The 23,461-nt window shown below is 25.0% G+C and overlaps 1 protein-coding gene across 1 annotated transcript; it reads right to left on the bottom strand.

The window, feature by feature from the left end:
- Window positions 1–525: 525 nt before the first annotated feature.
- LOC145833970 (uncharacterized) lies at window positions 526–20,332 on the bottom strand. Its single transcript, XM_082941261.1, has 17 exons — window positions 20,081–20,332; window positions 17,825–18,066; window positions 14,060–14,200; window positions 13,225–13,363; window positions 10,171–10,345; window positions 8,116–8,254; window positions 7,188–7,343; window positions 6,485–6,522; window positions 5,980–6,108; window positions 5,681–5,871; window positions 5,440–5,534; window positions 5,224–5,374; window positions 3,987–4,162; window positions 3,379–3,505; window positions 2,352–2,461; window positions 1,861–2,012; window positions 526–1,389 (listed from the first exon to the last, which is right to left on the bottom strand). The coding sequence occupies exons 1-17, from the start codon at window positions 20,264–20,266 to the stop codon at window positions 1,043–1,045; spliced, it is 2,694 nt and encodes an 897-aa protein (XP_082797387.1). The 5' UTR covers window positions 20,267–20,332; the 3' UTR covers window positions 526–1,042.
- Window positions 20,333–23,461: the final 3,129 nt, after the last annotated feature.

The raw sequence follows: 23,461 nt of genomic DNA, 5'->3' as shown, positions 1-23,461 counted from the left end.
TTTTATTAATCGTAATTAAAGAACAAGTACCTTTTGTATAATTAAAAAATATCTTAGCATAAAACAAAGTTTTATTATTTTTTTAGATTGAAGTTTATAAAATAAGTAATAGATTTATAAAATATTTGAGCTTTATTATAGCTTACCAAAACAAAAAAATTAGAATCAAAAAAATTTTAAGTTAACTTTTTTTTAAACGTATAATTTTTTTCAATATTAAAAAAACAAAGACTTTTTTAAATCAATTTCAGTTTACTATACTTAAAACAGAGTAACTCAATGACGCGTTATTGAAATTGATTAGATTCAGATTATATGTCTCTAAATTAAGACTTTTTATTTAAAACTTCGTCTTTTTAAAATTATATATAAGTTTACTAAAAAAAAGTATTGGAAACTAGTACTAGGAAACTGTTTGTATTATTTACTCGTAAATATAATAAATGAAGCATGTAATTAAACTGTTCACTACTTGTAATTTATTGTATTCTAATTAAATTATGAACAACTAATAGTTTTTATTTTAAACAGAAAAAAGTAGCTCACTGTTTAGTACTAACAAACTGTGTTAGATAATTATACTAACTAAAGTTTTTAAATAACTTTTTTTTAAAGCTGTATTTTTAAAGTCTCACATTTTACTTTACTTTAAACTTAGGTTCAGATTGCTAACTTTAAATTCTGCCGTGTTAGACTTTTGTTACGTTTCTAAAATAACTGTATTTAAGTTTTTTGTTAAAATATAAATGTAAAAAAATATTAAAATATCGTTATAAAATAAAGTATACTAATAAAGAGTATAAACTGTTTTTATTTAGTTTTTTTTTTTTAAATGATGTTTTGGTCTTTAATGCATTTTATTAATTCTTCAAACATATTTAACAAAAAGTCTAGAGGTTTTTACAAAAAAAAAAACTTTTAAAACTTCTTACGTAAAGAAGTTAAAAAATTTGAGGTTTTTAAAAACATAAAAAGCAAATATATTTACACAACATAAATTCGAAAAAAAAAGGATTTTTAATTAAAAAATTAAAATACAAAGTTAGTCGCTATTCGTCTTATAATTAGGCTGCGTTGTCATTGAACCCGTTGTTGGTAACCTGACAACTCTCCGTGCCCACAGAACATCTTCCTGAGTTATTTTCTTGCTCACACTCGATCTTTTATGATTGCCTCTCATCAAGTTTTTGGGCAAATATATGTCTTGGACATACGTAGGCTGCACCTCCGCTCTGGGACGCACCACTTTATTGTGGTAACACACTACGCCGACTACTGCTAAGAAAAGGACAATGGCCAGCCCACCAACAATAATTCCAATTTTTATCGAGAGGAGTGCCAAACCCAGTTCTTCTTCAGTTACTACGTTGTCACTGTTGTTATCAGGGTCTACAATGTAGAAGTTCAGTTAACTTGTTGATAAAACGTTGTTGTAGTAAGATTTAGTTAGATTAGTTAGTTAGATCAGTTTTAAATTTCAAAAAATCTGATGCAAGGGAATTTTAAGAATATAAAGTTCTGTGTATAGATTCAATTATAACATTTCTATGAGTATGATAGTAATTTAGACTTTAGAGCTTGTTAAACCCATGACTTAGTTAAGTATAAGTTTTAGTTTTACATTTAAACGTTTTTAGTTCAAATAGTTTTAAATCTATAATTTTTAAGAAGTAATACTATATATGCATATATTTAAACCTATATCACTAAAATCATTTTTAGACGGAGTTTGGTATCTGTCATTTTAAGACAATAAATAAATCTAAAGTTAACATGTTAAACTTAAAAAGCATTTTTAAATTACAGTTAAAGTATAATAAGTGTTTATAGATGCATGTATTTAGGAATTTTGTAAATAACCAGTGATAATAACATCAATATCAGTGTTTGGTGCTGAATTAATCAATATTTGAACTCCTCCGTCACTTCTGACGTCATGTAGAGGAGTTTCGGTGACGTTGGAGTTATTTATCGGCTCGTCATCATCCTCATTCAGTGACTGCCTCCTATATCTATAATATGAACTTATCTTGAAGTCAGTAAATACTTTAAAATTTATATGTTTTTTTTTTTTGGTTTTTATATTTACTTAACTACTTTTAATAATAAACTTCTTTAAGCAAGAAAAATTAATCATCAAAGAATTTTTGGGACATATTTATGTGTTTTCTGTTTAAAGATAAAGACAAAATAAGTCACAAAAACTACTACATACTAGAAACCAAATATATAGGAACCAAATATTAAAATATTAATACTATATTTTACTTAAAAAGTAAATAAATTATAATTTTATAATTAAATCGGTACATTAAAACATTCATTGTGAAAAGTCTTTAAATATATTTTACCTGTAATTTAGAGCATCTTTTATTTCACGTTTCTTCCTAGCAGTAGCGTCAATACAACCTTGTGAACAAGTTGTTATTGTAGATCCTACAGTGCACACTACAACTTGACACTAAAAAATATTATTATGAGTTTGTTGGTGATCGTTATATACCAATTAAACATCAAAAAATATTAATAAAAAAAAGTATAAAATCACTGACTAATAACGCTATTTTTGTTAAACAATTCGAGTTAAAAAAAAAAGCTTATTTTATTTGTTTTTTAAATATGGTGCGAGGGTCAAATATAGACCACAAAAGGGTCTATAATGTTTCTCAGTTCTCACAACATATTTAAAAATAATTAAGATAGCCTTTTTTTTAGTTTTAAAATGTTTGACGTTTTGAAACTAGTTTTTTAGTTAGTGAATTTAGAATTAAAAACAACTGCTTTTGACTAAAAATTAGACCCCGATTAAAGACAAAAACTAAAAAAAAAAGCGTATACCTCAAAAAATATTTTGTTTATATAAACAACAAAGACATTTTAAATTAATAATAAGTACTATTAAGTTGGTTCACTGAAGAATACTAAAAAAAAAAACTAAATTTATTGTATGAGATATGCTACGAAGACTAAAAAAAATCTAAAATGACCTAGTTTTTCTATTGGCTTTAGCACCTAATAAACCTGAGCTCAAAAGAAAGTATTTTAGCTTAATGATTTAGCTATTAAATTCTATAAAATATTCTTTAAAAACAAAGTACAAAAAACTATTGTGCTGTGGAATTTTCAAGTCAATAAGAAAACTAAAATGTTTTTCTTATTTTGAAATAGTTTTCGTTAAACTTTTGTTTAAAAACCAATTTTGTACAGAAATAAATCATATGAGTCGAACATTTTATAAGTAATAAAATTAAACTTGTTTTTAAGAGTTGAATAGACATTAAGAACTGACAAAACAAAACTAACAAATTTTTAATAATTATAATTTCTTATAAAAATTTACGAATTTAATTACACTTCTGTTAAGAAAAAACAACATACTTGAATGAAAACAACGGCTGATTGGTTATTTAGCAGGCTGTCGCGAAATTGAAACGCTTTGATAGAATACCTTTTTTCCATAGGTGAGTTTGTTGGGTATTCCCGCATAGTGGCATCTTCTAAACACCTTTTGGTGATTGTTCGATTTATTTCAAATTGATTTTTTTAATTGTAAAGATGTATACATTACTTCGTAATTATAACATTAATATAAGCTTTAAACTTAATTAATCGAAGTTTAAATATATAATTTTGTTTATAAAACTTATTTAGGCTAAAATTTTTAATATGTAAGTTTAAAAAATGTTTTGTATTTATTAAAGGGCTTAGTGTCATCTTTTAAAAGTAAAATATAAAATTTATAGAGCCAGTTCTAACTTTTAGTGTTAAAGCAACATTTAATAATATCAAAATGTTTATTAAAACCTTATTTAATAATTAAATTATTATTAAACTAAAAAAGGGTAACTTTACGACAATAATGTCTTTGATAAAACTCTTAAGTTCAATTTTATTATTTAAAACACTTTATATCCAAGACCATCAAGATTTTATGTTGTAAAATATCATAAGAAGGTTTTGAAGATACTAGATGCTGGTACACAAACCCATTGCTGATCATTGAGTATCTTGGAGTTGTTTCTGTGACGTCGCTGGTCGGAAGGGCATCACATCTCATAGTATACAGTTGCATCCCAGGGGATCCCCCTACCGCTCTAACAGCAAAATATATGTCACTGTTTATTGTAGCGGGTACAGGGTAGTCGTAAGGACTTGTAGCTTCCTAGAAGTATGTTTTAGGCTAAAAATACTAAAAAAATCTTTAAGTTTTATATAAAACGTATTTATTAAATACTAGAATTTGTGTTATAGATGTGTATTTGAGACATACTTAATATAATGAAAATAACAAAAAAAACGTTTTTTAAGTCGTTCTGCTTTGTTTGTTTTAAATATTTTTAAGGTTAAACTGTGACTTTCATTATAAAAATTCTTTAGTTGGATAGCAAAAACTCAATGTAAAAAATTAATATAAAAACAATTCAACTTTTTTAAGATATAAGCTGGTTAATTCACTGCTTTCAAATTATTCACGTAAAAAAGTCTTTATCTCAGTATTATAATTTGAAGCAAGTTTAATATAGTTATTTGCCTTAAGTAAAAAAAAAAGATCAATTTACAGGGATGTAAAGAGCTTATTTAAATAAATTTATGCAAATTATATATTTTATTCGCGACCGGTTTCGGTGGCAAAAATTTGCGACCTTTTCAAGCAAAAATAAAATATTAAACTACATTTAACAATGTTAGTTATATGCATATAACTAACATTGTTATATGCAGTTTAATATTTATATGCATATAACTAACATTGTTACATGCAGTTTAATATTTTATTTTTGCTTGAAAAGGTCGCAATTTTTTGCTACCGAAACCGGTCGCTTATAAAATATATAATTTGCATCCCAGTAAATGAAGCAAGTTTAATAAAAACACCGTAAAAACTAAGTTTGTGATTTTTTTACAGCATTAGTTACTTTTCAGTTAATTTGATGCTCATTACTGTCCATTTTTAAAGTAGTTAAGCACGAGATCGTTTTTTATTTAATAAAATCTAATATTTCTTTAAGAATTAATTGAAGTTGTTTTAATGAAACAGTAAGCTTTAAAGAAATTTGAAACAAAAAAATTAATTGTATAATCTATCCAAAAACAATTTACGTAAAAAAAAAATATATATAATACAAAACCTAATTAAAAAATCAAGGAGCTGATTTTTTCAAGCTTATATATTTTTCAAATGCAATAAGTTAGAGGAAAGTAAAATTGATTTAATAAATTTACATCAAAAGTGACGTTGTTATAAAAGTCGATGAAGAATGAGAATGATCCGAGGCCAGGAACATCTAACAAAAGCACGTCAATGTTTTGCGGTTGAAAAGAGCTGGTCAAGTTTCCGAACTTCGCAAACGTGCACGACACTCCTTGAGCATACCTATTTCAAAAAAGTTCACAGCAAAGTTTTTGAAGACAGAAACTATATGTTAAAAAAACTCAAACCATTTCCCTCTAGTGATAGGCGAGCTTCCTTCCACTTCGCTCAGGTCAGCAAATAATCTTACATGGTTGTAATATGTAATATTCCAGAAGTCTTCCTGAAATTTTGTTAAATTATTATTACGAAAAGTGTAGTAAAACTTCAAACTAAAAGTAAATTGTTTATATTAGTCATATTTTTTATAGATTAATAAAGAAAATAGCTACTCGTAAAAATACAGTTATTAGTAATTATAGAAATAACCTGATAAAAAGTACCGCACTCGTCAAAATTAAATTCAAAGACATAACTTCCGTTAACTTCAGTTTTTCGACATGCTTCTGGTATAGGACCAAAAATCTCATCTCGTCCAATTGTAACAATTTCGCTATCAACAGAGCATGTAGACACTTTAATCTGCATAGAAAAAGGAAAACACTCGATTGATACATCCGCTGTTAAAATAGATATTTTTACTTTACTTATTTCTGTTTTGTTAATAATTATTTTTCTATTGCAGATCTTATTTTGATGCATTTAGCTTGTTATTTCTTTGAACTAACGTTTGCATGTTCTTTCATCGTTACTGAGAGCCCAGCAGTCTCTAGGACATTCACAGAAATAATTTGTTCCAAGTGCAAGGCATTTGTCGCTGCATCCTCCATTATCTATCTCACAAGCTGACACTTCATCTTAATTTTTGTGTAATGGTTTTAATAATTACTTGTCGTGTCAGTAGAAAAATATTTAGATTAAACTACTTAGCTTATTAGTTCTTAATTTTATACATCATTTTAAAGCTTTGTTTTATGTTTTCGAATAATGTTTAGACAACATTTTGGAACATCATTTTTGCTTTGTTAATAATATATATGTAGTAAATACAGCTATCCGGTTTACATAGTTTTAAAAGAATGACTAGCATCGTTAAAGAAGATAAGTTTATTAAAGATATTACATTTTACTAACCTCGATAGTAGTACAAACTATAAAACTAACAATTTTAAAAGTTTAAAAGTTTACAAGTTTATAATACAAAGTTGAAAGCTAAGTAATGTGCAAACTAACCTCCAACTACTACTGTTATGCAACGTTGCTCGGAAATTCTACAAAAATATTTTAACTGTTGATTTGAAATGTTTTAGCATAGTATATGTTTTTAATATAAAAGTTTAAAGTTAAATAAGTTAATAAGTTATTTTTCCAGCTTATTTGGTAAAGTATTAAAGATCTAATCATTTATTTTCACTTTTCTTTTTTTTTGTATTTGAATGACAGTTGGGCAACGCTTTTGCAGATAGGTAAATGTAATATTTTTAATAAAAAAGTTTTCTTAATAAAAGACATCTTAAAAAATTTTTTTTTTCAAGTTAGAAATCTAACTTTCTTTTTTATTCAATAAAAAGTAGTAAAAGGATAATAAATCAATAAATAAATTTTAGTAAAATTTTTATAGTTTTTCTATATTTGTGTATAAATTTCATATTTACTACTTGAAAAGTATAAAACAGGTAAACTAAAAGTATTAGAAATTTATTTTTTTTAAACTTACAGTTTTGTACTTTCATTTTTTTATGATAGCAATAAAATAAAGTAATGTTTACTATTTAACTTAAATACTACTTTAATATTTGTATTAAGTTTTTTGAATCTTTTAAGAAACAGCAAAAAAAGCAGTTTATTAAATTAGTGATATACTTTAAATACTTCATAAATTAATTGCGGTAAGAACATTACAGTGATACAAATACCTTTCAAATGATATACAAACCTAGAAGATTCTTTTGCAGAGAAGCAAAATATGTTGGTACCAATGTGTGCTGAAGTGGGCACCCATGTAACATTCACTGTGTGTATGTCGTTTTTAACCCTCGTAACGGGGGTTTTTCGTGCTCCACGCGGAAATACAAAAACAACGTCAGTAATGCTGAATAAAAGTTTTTGGTTATAATTTGTTTAAAATTTAAGTCAATATTAAGTGTTAAAAACAAATTGCTACTACACATTTAGCTGTTTGATATTCACAAAACTTAATCGAACAAATAAATAGAAAACATTATAAATTAGTTTTTGTTGTAGAAGTAATAATAACTTTACTGCAAGAAAAACGGTGAAAATGGTAAGTTGTAAAAACAATGTGCATTTATGAAAAAAAAATCTAAATATTTTCGCTAATTATTTACCATTGTGATGGTTAAACATTGATTGTGTTATTTTTTTCAATATTAAAACTTTTTCACCAGCCGTAGCCGCTACCGAGTTTTAGGTTTCTTAAATTTAATGAATTTATATTTAAAACGGAAAATTAGCTCAACAGTCTTTTTATTATAAACTATGTTTTTTATTTGAAGTTTTATTTTAAAGCAACTAAAAAACTTTTTTTCCATAACAATGGTTAAGGTATTAATATTACATAAATTATAAAAGCTTCTAACAACGAATGTTATAATGTACACTTTAGAAAAATAAACCATTTTAATGAAGCACTAGGACACAAAGTTTAAAATTCAAGTCTTATTCTGAAATAAAAGGTTAACTATACACTTTAAAGAATATGTTTATGATAATAGTTTAAGAACTTTATAAGGTTTAAAAAAAGTTCAAAACAGTTTTTTTTTACTTAAAATAAACAACTTTATTTAATTAACTAAAAATTGTTGTTTTTTATTGATGTTAAAACATTCATAATTAAAAAAAACTTTTCAGAGGACGATGTAGGTTTAGCGTATATTCGAAGCAACAGTTGACTTCCGACAATAGCAGTTACAGTTTGTCCGTCAGGGGGTGTAGGGCGCACGAAAAATGGGCGCACATTGCAGGCATCGTCCGAAGTGTAAACTGTTTTTAAATTAATACAATTATATAACCAAAAGGTTTTTTCGTAAACCAGGTCCTAGGACAAAATAGTTTGAGCGTTTTTTTTGTATTTCAATAAACAATGATAATATGAAAGCTTTTTTAGTCTTTTGTGTTAAAAATCACATAAATCACATGTATTGCTGGTTGAATTTAATTTTAAGCAGAAAAAAAAAAATTGTATTTAAAACTGCTAAATTCTAATATTTTTTCCTTTGTCATTAAGTGTGTTAGTGGTTTTATTTCTATTTTTAATAAAACTTTTTACAGTAGTTCAAAATGTTTTTTACTAGTTTATTGATACATTTTAGCTATGTACAACAAAAATATAACCCTAAATAAAATGCTGTTAAAGTGTACTAATACCATAATGAGCTGTTTGGGTCACGTGTGCAAATATTTTATGCGGCAGTACAACAAAATGTTTTAGCATATGCCAGTCCTAGACTCTTAAATGTACGTATTTGAGAAAGTCTTTGAGAAGTAAACTAATGTACAAAATTTTGTAATGCATAGAAGTTTTAGACTGTTTCTATCACAGTTTAATTTAAAAGAACAACAAAGATATCAATTTAAACATTAAATCTTTTTTTTTAATGACTAACGATAATAAGATTTTAGTTATAACATGTATAATAAAAATGAATCTATTTTTATATTGATTACGCTAATGAACTCAGACAAACTTAATTTATCAAAAGCTGATAGAATAGTACAAAAATCTTCCGATTTCTAGCTTTGATTAATGATTTAACTCATATTTATGCTATTTGTTTTTAGTTTAAAAGAAATAAGTTTTTAGATGATAAATTAAATAAAAAATCAAACTTTTGATACAATTTTAAACTACAAATTTAAAATTAAACCTTGCACTTTTATAGACTTATTTATCATTTTACTATAATTATTATATATTTTGGTTTTAAGAAAACAAATAGAGAGATCTCAACTGCTGGAGGGGAAGTAATATATTTATATTACTATAATTATGCACAAACTAAATGATAGTAAAACTAATAAAAGTTTCAAGTTAAAAATTTTTACTTAGTAATTTTTGGAAAAAATTAGGATATTAAAATTTTTCAAGCTTTAAGAAATACCTAAATTACTGTATTTATTTTGTCATTAGTAATTAGAAAGCTTATAGCAATAGTGTTTACTTGAAAATTTTTACCTCTAACAAAAAAGTGTTTAGTTTTACCAGTTTTTTACTTACAAAATTCCATACAAAAATTAACTTACACTTAAGTTAAATAAAAATAGTTAATTAAACTAGTCTAAAAGCTAAGCATGTCATAAAAAAGCATCTATATCTGTCCTCGACAAGACGTTAAGAGGTATTCAAGTTGTGTGTCACTCGATAACTTAAAGGTTTTTTTCGTGCACCAGGTCCTAGGACCAAACAGTTTGAGCGTTTTTTTTTTGTCGTTCAATAAACTAAAAATTATATTGATAGTCATTTGTTTTGACTTTATTGCTTATATTTTATTCCTTGAGATGACAATAAACAGCCAAGAATTCTTTGTTTTAAATTGAAATTACGGCATATGGAATAAAAACTACGGAGTAAAACCCTTCTAAATAAAAAAGTTAAACAGACTCTTTAAAAGCAAGCATATATACTAACAAACAAAAAGTACAGCTCTCAATACGAATTTCTGTTTTAAATGAAATGATCAGTACTATACTTCTCAATTTGATGCTGTAAAAAACAAATAATTCTAATTGATGGTTTAAATACGAACAGTCATTTCAAAATAAACTAGTATAACTTAATCGGATTACAAAAATGTTATAAAACAGAATAAAGCAATTTAAAACTTTATTTTTCTGATGTTGCCTTTTTGTAATAGTTTACTTGAGTTTGCCATGCTCTACAAAAACAAAATAAAACTAACAAGAAACCAAAAATTGTAGAGGAATTTTGCTAATTACGTCATTACGGGAGTATATTTCCTCATTAGGCGTTCCCTCATGCATCACAAAAGCATTGCGAGGAAAATCTTCAACTATGACAGCAACTGTTACCAGGGCCTCGCTACCACCACCATTATAAGATAGTACGCATGTGTCCTGGTGTTTGATAATTTATATTAAGTTGTTCGAAGTTCATTTGAAAAACCTTCTGTAAACTTTTTTGGGTAAAATGTTATTAAAAAAATTAGGTTTCGGTTAAATTTTTTATAAATCTTTACTCGTTAAATTAAAAATGTTCTGAAACAGTTTCTTTGATTTAAAACCACAAAAATATCATAAAAGTTTTAAAATTTCTAACAAGCAATAAGTTTTCGAGACTTTAAAAACTTTACCTACAATCTTCTAGTAATAATGAATATAGCAAATAAGTGTTATAAAATAACAGCTTTTTTTTCAGTTTTTCTTAAAACTAAATTAAAAAATTAGTACTATACTTTAAATTAAAGTTTATCAATGTTCTAAAAGAACTTAATACCTTAAAAATATATTTAAGAAAAAAAAAACTAAACAGTAAAAATAAAAACAACATTCATTTTCAATTTAATATTCTACCATCGTAAAAAATGTCATCAAAAAACTTTATTGAAATTTAATTAGATATTTTTTTTTATATACACAAACGATATAGTTCACGATTACATTCTGCTAACGAAAGTAGACAAATGACTGTACTTATCAGACAGGAAAGTCATCCTAAATCATTTTATCCCAAACTTCATCCCATAATTACCCTTTAACACTATTTTATTTTAAGAATTTCGGTCATATATGTTTGTTTCAGCTTCACAAACTTCTTTTAAACGTTTAATAGCAATTTGTTCAACTCAAAACCAAATTTGTTTACTACCTTAAATACCTTTTGAAGTTAAGCTGATGTTTACTTATTTTTAGAACAACTCTACAAAATAAAGTTTCCAAAAAAAAAGTTAGTGATATACAATGAATTTACGCTTAACATAACATTTATTTCAACATAAAAGCTGTTTTTTTTTTATGTTTGCCTACAAAATCCTAATTAGTAATTTTATGCATGTTGATGTTTAAAACCAGCTAATGTAGGTTAACGATTTAAGTAATGTAAATTTTTGATAAAAAACAGTTATAAAACAAAAAAAAAAAGAAGAAATGTTTTCTACAAAGCACTTTTTTTAACAAACTAAAATAATCAATAATTTTTTACAATTTTTTTTACAATCTTATTTTAAAAACATCTAAGTTGGTTTTAAATATATTTATTCGTTAACCAAAAGTATAAGTTAATTAAATTGAAAAATAAAAGAAATATGTTTAGTTGTAAGAAAACTAAAAAATAAAAGATTTTGAAACACTTTTCGTATAAAAACTAAAAATTATGCTTGTTAATTAAGTTTCCTAAATATATACTAACAAAAAGTTATTAATTACATAAAAGTTTTTGAATACTAATAGATACAAGACATTGTTAGACTTCTTAGCTATTCTCAATTGATTTGCTTTTATTGTGTAACTTTCAAATACTTTTATTAACTTTTTGTAATTTATAAGCCTTAAAATGAGCTACAGTACTTTTATATCGCTTGAAAGGTTGCAAACTCACTTGTTGAGAGTAAACGTCGAATTAGTATCTTCAAAGTTACTTTTGATATAGTTTAAAAAAGCTTAATATTTTATTTTTTTTAATTAAAAAAATCTGGCTAAGTTATATCAGTAAATAACTCTATTGTTAATGAAATATTTATGAAGTAGACTATTAAAGTGTATCTTTACTCAATAAAGAACTTCTGCTGCTGTAAATAGGCAAGTAAAAAAATACTTATAAAGAGTAAAACTGCTGTTTTAAATGCTAAACATTCTAATTAAGTAGTGCGGTATTGAATTAGTTGTAAAAATATAATTGAAAACTTTAACTTATTGCTACCAAACTTTTTATACTAATTAATTATACATGTTATGAATAAAAATTCTATTTAAATTCAATTAGAAAAATTTTTACTAGTAATCAGAGCAAGTAATTAAAAAAAAATAATAATAATTTTTAAAATGCACAAATTTTGTTTTGTCAAATAAAAAGTTTTTGCAGACGTCGTAATTTAAAAGTTTTTAAGTTGATTAAAGGCAGTAATTTAAAACATTTTATAATAAAAGTAAAACAATGATACTACAAGCTTTGTCTTGGTTTTTGGTTTTAGTTATTTTTTTTTTATGTTTCAAAGAAAGTGTACTATTTTCGTTGTTGTATATCTATTGTAAAAGTCGTTAAAAGAATTGTACACTTTTAAACCTTTTTTTATTAAAAAAATATACAAATTCTTATTATAAAATTTACTAAAAAAAAAATTATAAAAGTTACGCTTAAACTTTAAACTTGATATTTTTTTTTTTGTTTTAAATATTTTAAGTTTTACATGCTTAAAAAAAGATTTATTTAACTGTAATTCAAATAATAAACTTATATACTAAAGGTAAAGAAAAACTTTAAAACAACAAAAACATTCACTTTAAATTAAAATAAATAGTTTGATTAAAGGTTGAAACCAATAAGTTTCGCTGCTAATCTTTAAAAAGTTGTGTTGGAAATTTCTTAATTTAACCTTTTTGACTTTTATAAAAGTACTTTAAGCTATTTGATACTTACTTAAATAATCTCATAAAAAATACACCACTAAATAAAGAAATATTATTGTATGAGAGTATTTAGTAAAACCAGTAACTTATGAACAAGAGTCTTTTTATGTATCAAAACTTGTATAAACATTATTCTTTTTTACTCAGTTAAAATCTTGTTGTAATATCTAAACGAAAGCTAAACACACAAAAATTAGAAAAAACAACAAAATATCCTATATACATCCTTTACATTATTGCAAAAGTACTAATGAGAAGAGTAAGTAAGACTTCTCGAATAAAAATTAAGATTTTTTTCCGTGTTATAGAAAATCAAAAGCGGTGCTAAAATTTAAATGAGTTCAATAACTAATTATATAGATCAAACAAACTTCAATAAACGTGAAGAATGGGAAGTGCTGACATACGTCACCACATTCGTCAGCAGTTTCCGAGAATCTGCATCTCACTCGATCTCCATCCGGGTCTGTTGTTGGTATCTCAATTGTCGTCGGGCACCCAGCCTGTAATCTGTTTAAAGTTTAGTTTCGAGTTATTATGATTTGAAATTTGGAGTGTGTTAACCCATTAACACACAGAAACTTGTGCTAGTGTGATAAAGAAAGAATACTGTTTAATTTGTTATTATTATTGATTGAAAAAAATTACAAGTTTTGTTTTGATTTTGCAGTAGTGGTTATAATTTTTGTTTTAGTATAAAACAAATGTAATTGCTTATATTAGTAAAAATACATTAGTGTATGTTTATTTTAGTAAGAAAAACAAAAAACCCTTTCTCATGACTCACGTAAAACTTAAAATAAATTATCAAAAACAAGTCCCTTTTCTTAATGTTTGATATTTAGCAAATAATTTTAAGGACCATTAGAAATTATTGTTTTGACTTTATATGAAGGTATAAGTTATTATTTTAAGCAAAAGAAAACTAAGTAGTAAAAAATAACTTGTCGTGTTTTTATACTAGTTTGATATTTTCTTTTCAATACTGATCTTACTTTATTACTCGGATAAAAGTTTTAAGTTATGAAAACTAAAAATTAAAGTTTTTATATTACTAAATATTATACAATATTTTTAAATGCTATAAACAAAAACTGCAATTATAGTTTAAATTACTAAAAACATCTGCTTTCATTTTCACAATTTTGCAATAATATTACCACAGTAATTATTAAAATATAGTATCAAATTTCTCTTTAAGTTTACCTTTTTATAGGGATAGAACCAGATCTAGGAGTAGAGTTAGGTTTACCAATGTCAGACCTGATTCCCAAATGGGTTTCTAGCGTGAGGTTCCAGGCACATCCGGGGTAGTATAGCTTGTCTATCCAACATCTGCCGGTATACCTGTTTTTATGGTTAATATAATAAAAGTATAATTACTTTTAAAAAAAAAATCATTAAAAAAAACAGTTTGACAATTATTAAAAAATATTTACACAAATTTAAATGAAAATTTTTAATAAAAGAAACATAAAGTTTTTTAATATTTTTGTTTAGTTGCATATCAGATAAGGGTTACTAAAAACTAACCTTTTATAGTGAAAAAAAAAACATTTGTTAAAAATAGTTACGTCATAAATCGTCAAATGTAAAACAAGTCTGTGTTAAGATTGTTTATATTAAACTGAGTTATTCTCTACCAACTTAAAATAAAGTTTACAATAGAATAAATATATTTTTAGATTTTTTGAAATGCTTTAAAACTTATAAAGCGTTTATATAGTGTTTTTACTGTTTTTGTTTTTATTCTTAAATAATTTATAGAAAAATTAGTTATATTAAATTTAAAAACATTTCAAGAACCTGACTCTTTTAATTCAACTTTATGTATATTTGTTTTAAAGTTTAAACTAGACATAATTATAAAAATATCAGTTTCTAATTTTATACGTTTTATTAACTCTTATGTACTCTGACTGTTCTACTAGAACTAAAATACGATGCTTTATATAAAATCAAGTGTGGCAAAGTCAACTTTTTTTTTGTCTAAAAATAGCTTTGCATATCATTCTATGTCGTAGTTTTAAGAAAACTTTTAGTTTTACTTACTAAAGTTGTTCTTTAGCTAAAAATTTATTTATTGACACTAAATTTTTTTTGATATGTTTATAAATATACTAATATTTTAGTATATGTATATTTTTAATACTGCTATGAAAAGTTTTTTCAAGAAAGGTTTAAGAATTTTAAACTTGTTTTGTGAATAGAAACTATTTTTAGATAAAAACTAGAAGTTCTCCGTTTATAAACAGTTTATAACTCTACTTCAATGCTCGAGGCCTTCTCATCTTAAAAACGATTTAAAAACTTATGGACTGTCAAGAATAAGTTTTTCGAAACTAATCATTTAAAAACTGTACTAAAGCACTTAAAAAAAAATTCTGTATGAAAACAACTATAGCTTTCTTTTCTATGAAATGTTGCGAAAAACATAAAAAAAAATTAAATGTTGTAGAAACAGCTCGCTTAACTAGTTACGTGTTATCATTAAACAACAACCAGTATTAAAAAATTAAATTGTATAATCATGTTTCCATTAAATAAAGTTATCAATTGATTTAATCAGCTATGATTTATTAGTTACTCTAATTATCTAGTTTTATAAAAGCGAGTCAGTTAACTAATAATAAATACAATATCTTAAGGTATAGAAAAAATTCTTGAGACAGTTCAAAGAAAATTTCCAATTAGTTTCTATAATATATGTTTTATTACTCTGTTTACTTAAAATTAAAAATAGTTATTTTTGTCTATAACTAACTTCCTTTAAAAATTTATATGAAATAAGTTTTGTCTAATGTTTAAAAATTTCGAATCAAAAATATTAAGAAGCAGCATAGATATATACAATTTAATTTTGAAAAACAAATTTGTTTGAGTGGCCTAAACGATTTAAAAACACGAAAACTGAAATTGATAATAATTTTGATAGTTTTCAATAAAGTTTTGAAAATTATTTGAAAAAAATTAAAACAAATATTTCATATCAGAACTTTTCTCTTAAATATGAGTATTAAATTATGTAACGAATATTTAGAAAAAATATTTAAGTTCACAATGATAACAATCACTTCAAAATTTTCTATTTTTAAGAAGACAAAAACTGTGTACTAACTTTTATGCATACTCATATGAATACTCAAAGAGTAAATTATAGATACATTAAGCTACACATAAATCAATTAGAACATAAACTTTTCCATCGCTTGATGGTTAATTTTCAGTTCTCAGATGTATTAACTGTTTATTGTAAAAAACTAAAAAAAATCGATTGTTTTTTGTGAAATTAAAAACTAAAATCAAATGATAACCAAAACTTTAGAAACTTTTTTTTAAAACAACTAAATAAGTTAAGGTTTAGAATATTGTGGTATAAAGTTTAACTTTATTTTTATTTAGTTTTTTCAACGACAAAATTAACTTTCAACAAATAATAATTACTAATACCACTTTACACCACACTGATAACTTTGATACTTAGATAAAAGAATAAATAAAAGAAAAAATATAATAAACATTATTTTAAGTTTCAACTTGGTATAAGTAATTTTGGTTTATACAAACAAATTAACTCTATAGTTATAAAAGTATTATAGAATTAAAAAAAAAAGCTAGGTTGACCATGACATCATGATACAACATAATGAACTTGTTTACTACTATAAAGCAATTTATTACGAAAAAAATACGCGTGTTGGACGTCGCAACGCAAATTACTACTGTTTCGAAGAATGAAACTTTATCGAATTTGTTCTGGCACAATTCCAAATAGCGGGTAGTAAGAATAGAGTAAGATCAAGAAAGCGTGTAAAATTCTCGTAAACCTTCTCGATATCTTAGAAAATTCAGAGGCCTTTTAATAACTTCAAAGTCATTAATGTGAAAGCAAATTAGGCTTAAAAACATGATTGATGTTATTGTTATTTCTTTATCAAACAAGTATTTCGACCATCTTTGTAGCTAATTGCACTGCAGTTTCACGCATTTATTAAGGTTTTTTTTGGATACAATACTAACATAATATTTTTACTAAAAAAATAACAGTTTTGAGTGTAACTTTCAGCTTTAACAATAACTAAAAGTGTTTAATAAAAATATAATATAAATAGAAAATAACTTTTACGCAAAACTTTATAAAACTTGATACTGCATTTTTAAATTTATAATCCTAAACATGTAACTTAAATGAACTTATATAGTTTACAACTAAAAACGTTTTCGCTGATAAGTATAGTTATCTGTTTTCATTGTATGCTAATAATGTTTTTAAGTAAAAAAAAGGTGAACTTATAGAACTTTAAAGTTTAGATATTAAAAACAAATATATAAAATGGTGTTTGTTACTTTTTAGAATAGTGGCTTATAAATATTTTCTCGATTATTGTGTAAAAAAGTAATTAAACCGCATAAAATAAACAACAACAATAACTATATGGTTTTAAATGTAAATAAATTACAAAGTTAAGTTTTAAATTAGTTACAAATATCTGCAATCGCGTTAGATAGTATTTAGATTTATAATAGTATTATATAATAATATGCAATCGGTTAAGATATATTGTTTAACTTACTATTTGTACAATGTGCTTCCATGAGAACAAAAAAAGTTCTGTTTGCATATAATATATATTATACTAAGTTTTCTTAAGGATTTAATAAAAAATATAACATAAAACTGTAAACTTTACACAATATTTTTTTAATGAACCTACTGACAATGATTATAAAATCGACTATTGCACGTTGTTGATATATTTATTAGACGTAATATAGATTCAAAAACTAATTACCTTTATATAATTCATATAAGTTTATATGGTATGGCATACATATAAAATATTTACTACATGATATGCCAAACTAATTATATACATTATGCCTTATGAATCAGAATACTGCACTGTTAATGGCGTAACAAATAAAAAATCCAAGTAACTACTTTTACGTTTTTGACTAGCAATAACCAACCATATAGTCAATTTATCCTGTCCACTGACTTTAGTTTCGTTCACCACTATTTCATTGTACCCGACCATCCAGTCCAAAGTCGGATCGTGCTCATTGCACACGAAATCTGCAGGCCCGAGCTCACCAACAGTGGACTGCCACTCTCCGCTGTCCCCTATCACTGATCTTTCACCCACGTCTCTATCGCACTCGAAGTCTTGGAACGAGTTACGCCATCCAACATAGTACTCAAGCCTGAATGCCTAGTAGAAAAAAAACGTAGTTGTTCAAACCTGCACTGCCAGATCGCTAGTACTAAACTTACTATCAGTAGTTACATTTATATTTTTAAACCGTGACCAACAATTACCTTTTTTAAGCGAAAAGAGTATGGTTTTATGTAAAAGAGTTATGTTTATCTAAAATAAATTTTTCACTTGAGAAATATATACCATAATAAGAAATGAACATTGAATAATTATGATGAAGTAATCAAAATATAAGTAAATCCTTTTAATTTTTTCTTCAATGTTAAATAATGAAGTTAATTAAGTATTTTGTGTTGTTTTTTAATGTTTTTTTGAATTAAAAAATATTTAAAATGCAGTTTAATTTCTATTTGCTGAAGTTATAAACTGAAAAACATTTTATAATCAGTTACAAGTGAAATCAAAATCATCTTCAAAAGTTCAGTTCATTTTGGAAACAAAGTCAAATGAAAAATTTCGAACGTAAATTAATTAAGTACTTTAACTAACTGAGATAGGTATATTAACTAAAATCTTTTGTTTTAAATTGACCCATGTCTGTACGAATATCTTAACACATAAAACCATAAACATAAAAACATAAGTTGTGTTTTGATTGTATTCTTAAAACTTGCCGAAACAAATAACAACATAAAATTAGTATCGTTTGTTTTTTACATTCCTTAGTTGCAGTACTGCTATTGAATCTTAAACTAAAAACTGTAAAAATTTAGTAGGTTTTCAAAACTATTACATTTATTCTTAATTTTTGCAAAGATGTTTTAATCGCTAATGTTTAACGAATAAAAATGTTCATCTGATAAAGGGTATTTATTAATCGATGAAAGTTTTTTTTTCGAAATTAATGTAAGTTTGCGAAAACTTAGTAATTTTTGCATGATTTTGATCGCATTACATTTATTGCACTTAATTATTTTTTTTAGTTGTTTAAAATAATCGATAAGAAAATAGTAACTGGAACTAGATTTGAATTTTGCTATAAATTGTATCTTTTGTGCCTATTTTTACGTATTATTAACAACTAAACGAAATAAAAAGTTATATTTAAAAACAGTATACAGTTTATTTATATATCGATTTCCTTATAGTTTTAACGTTAAATTTTAAAAAATAATGTTAAACTAAAAATCTTAACACAGAGTTGATGTCACCAGCTAAACTCGAAAGTAGCAATCAAGAAATGGCGGGGAGAAATAGCAGGAATTTCAGTGGTTGTTAAGAAACACTTCAATGGTTACGATGCAATTTCGACACACCCAAATAAATCATATTTATGTTCACTTTTTTTGTTTATTCGTACTTTGTAAAAGGTTTGTTAGTAGTCCAAAGCGATGATAACAAATGAATGAAAACGGAAGTAAAAATTTTGGTCAAAAAAACTGTATAATGTTACATTTTTTTTATTGAATTTTAATTCTTGCTTTTTATTATTAACATTTCACTGCAGAAGTTTGAAAAACTGCCAAGTTTTAAAACCACTATTAATACAATTTTATATAATATCGACAATTTAAAACATTATTGTAAAAAAGTACTTAAATGCATACTTTGTTATCTATATTTTAGTTACATTATAGAAAAACAATATAGAATAAACTTAATCTAAACTTAAACTGAAGAGTGTTTAAAATGATGACTATTTTTTGAATATCTGAGTTCTCTTAATTTAAAACTGTAAAGCTTATCAATTATTTTAATGAATTTAAACTTTATTCAAAATTTTATTAAACTTAATTCGTATACAAACAAGCATGAGTTTTTGATGTGTGTTGTCATTAGCATGTATTAGTTCACTTAAGAATTTATTCTGACATTGATTTTTTTGAATATTTTCAAAAAATTAAATTTTGAAAGTTTTTTGTCTAAGATATATTTTCTATGAAAACTAGTTAAACTTAGTTTCATATGTTTAAAAATTACAGTATATTACTAAACATTCGTATGATATTTATAGGAAACTTTTCCTTGTATTCTGAAAATTTCTAATTCACACGATTTGCAAACAGACCTTATTTGCGTTGTCACTGTAGTTTGAGACGGGGCTCCACCATGCGGTGCCTCCCCTGAAGTGAGTAGCTTGTGCTGTGGAGGAGAACAAAATTAATATTGATAAAAAGTTTATGAACAATGTTGCTGAGGTTTTGTGTATCTTCCTCATCGATAAACTTTCTAATCTTTTTTCGCATTCGCACATATTTATACTTTATCAAAATTTTCTAGCAATAGCTGTTTCATTTTAGTTTTTTGCAATATCTTTTTTTATTCTGTAACCATAATAGTTGTAAATTTATGTTTCTCAAAGGCTTTATGATAATTTCAAAAATTGTTTCTTAATTTTCGACAGAAAATACTTAAAATACAAACAAATTTTGTAATACTTGAATATATAAGAGACGGTAAAAAAAACTATTATTTAAAAAGATTTTCATTTAAATAAAACTTCGAAATACCTTTCTACTGTAAGTTCCTGATTCAATAATACTTAAAACTATTAACTTTCTTTATTTAAGAATCAAATTAAACTTAAATCATATATAGTTTTTATGGCATGACGTTATTGTTTATCATGCTATTTTCATACCAGTATTGTTATATTGTTAAACAAGTTTTTGATGTTAAATGTTATTGAATAGTTTTTTACCAAGCTTTGAAGATGAACAAACCATCTCAAATAAAAAGTTTAACATTATAATAATACTGGTATGAAAATAAAAAGAGTTTAATGTTTAACCTATTATATCATTTAAAAAAACCATTATTGTTGGATTTCGATATTTTCTTCTAAAAAAAAAGTTGAATATTATCTAAAAATTCTACTAGCCTATTAATAACAAAAATTCAGTACAATCAATCATGAAGTAATTGATAATTTCTATTTTTTGGTACTGAAAATTTAAACTAAGGGTACTTTTACCGTTCAACTTTAACGGTGCTTATGCAAACAGTATATATCACAAGACTAGTTACTAAGATATGTGCTAAGTTAGCATTGCGTTTAACGCTACAAACATTTTGCAATTTAAACAATCAAAAGCTTTTAACAAAAATCGTTGAAAAACGACGACTAGTAAATAACACACAGCTAGCTCAAACCACCCAAGTAAGATAAAAGTAATCTGCAAACTGAAAACTGAACAACATGTGATGTGCGTATTCATGCGTGTCGGTATAAGTATGGTGTGGGTAACCTGTCATTTTCTTCTGAAAATCTTAAAAAATACATCTTACATATGTTGAGGATTATACGAGTGGTTGTTACGAGTAGTGACAAACCCTTTAAACTTCTAGCTTAAGCCCTGAAATCTGTAAAGTACTTATTTAGTGACAAGTTCTTGAAACCATGTGAACTTAGCTCGTATGAGTTAATACTTTACTTTTTTTTTCCGAAAAAAACTCTTAAAAATATTGTAACTGGGGGTTGTAAAAGTTTTTAGTTATTCAAAATTTTTATGTTAACGGTTTTTATTTTCTCAAATACTTTTGTAAAAAGCTTAAAAAAAAAAGGAAAAAAAGTTGTGATCTTATGTTTAATAAAACAGTTTATCATACTTAGACGTTGATAATATTATAAATATGTGTATTATAATTTCTTACAAAACATTAACAGCTGTAGCTAAAACTATTAACATTTAGTTAAAAAATAAAACTATGAATCAAGAACTCCTGCTATTTGACAATATTAGGAATACGATTGAAATTAATAGAAAAAAATTACTCTTTTTAATAAATACAAACAGCTTGTTTATTCTTTTGACAATATTTATTAATTAAAATGTTGTTTCTTAACTGTATTAAACCAATTAAAAGTTGTAAAACCAAATTGTATCAGTCTTTAAGATAGACTTGGTAAAACTCTAATTGTTAACAAAATTAAACAAATTAACAACGATTAAGTTTTTTCCACTCAAAATTCCCTGGTCTTAATGTGTACTTAAAAAAGTTATAGCTTTACATTCCATTTCTGTGATAGATTCAAGCGAGTGAAACATTGTATTGTTAATAAAATTAAAAATCTTGAATTTACATGCCATTTCCGCAAACAAAAAACTTATGAAAAACTTTGTTAGTATAAGACTTTTTACTTTTGTAGAGTGCTTTATTTATTTAAGAATCAATTTATGTGCAGTAAGTTCTACCAAACTATTAAATACAATGGTTGTCATTTCTGGCTTTGCCAAACGGATCCAAAAAATTTATGAAGTAAGAAATTTTGGTTATATATATATATACATATAAATAAAACACAACGTTTTACAAATACAATTGTTTCACTATTCTGTTAAACAGAACAGATCTTCAGTTTCTTTATTGTGATAGTATTTTAAAACATAAGTCAAAGTTTACATGAAATTGAGCAAAAAATTTAAGGATTGTTACGTCATTAGGTAAATCATTAAAAAATATAAGACACACTAAGATCGCATATCTGTTCAAAACTGTTTAAAATAAAAGCTTGAAAAATGTTAACAATTATTAAAAAGTTCATTTCGTTTAATTAAAGCTAGATTTGAGTTTAATTTTGAGATCTCGTGTTTTTCCAAATTGCAGAGAGTGCAGCCATGTTTTAAACTGAATTTGTTTTTTGTTCGTGCTAGAATTTCCCAGTTAATGCTAAAATCTTTATTTCTATCCTTCAAATCCTGGATATATTTCGAAAGTGTAGTTTTTAGTTTGTATTTACTGTTGTTAAAAGAATATTTATGCGGTGTGTACCTACTTTTAAACGATATATATATATATTTGTTTATCTAATTATATAAAAAAAGTTCTTGTCGAGCACTATCGACCAGAACTTGTTATAATATCTTTAAATATATATATATATATAATTGCCTATCAAAAAATATAATCTACCAAGCAACTATAAAAACAGATGAGATAACAAAATTTTACGTAGGTTCCACTAGTACAACATTTAAAAACAGATATAGCAACCATAAAGCAAGCTTTACCAACAAATTAAAAAGACACAATACCGAACTATCGAACTATATTTTGGAATTAAAAGACGCAAAAAAAGACTATAATTTAAGATGGGAAATACTCTGTAGAACCAAAACAAAACCGAAAAACAATAAAACATGCCATTTATGTTGCTTGGAAAAATACGAGATTGAAAAAATTAAAAAATATTTATCATTAAATAAAAGAAAAGAAAGGCAGCAACCCTGCCTACATAATCAAAAGATGTATTTCAAAAGAACAAAAACCAATAAATAATAACAAAAAAATAACAAAAAAATAAATCCAAAAACAAGAACAGACAAAGCAAAAATAAGTTAACTTGTACATAAGCTGTTTTTAAAATAGGCAAACTAAAATTATTCAATTTTAGTTGAAACGTCACAATGTGTTTTTTAGTGTGATTTAAAAAAAAACCTTACTTTGT

This window comes from Thalia democratica, chromosome 4 (assembly GCF_965202585.1).
Source record: "Thalia democratica chromosome 4, ktThaDemo2.hap1.1, whole genome shotgun sequence".
In the NCBI taxonomy this organism is placed as follows: domain Eukaryota; kingdom Metazoa; phylum Chordata; class Thaliacea; order Salpida; family Salpidae; genus Thalia; species Thalia democratica.
Note: the sequence above shows the minus strand (reverse complement) of the source record. Positions and strands in the feature narration are given on the sequence as shown.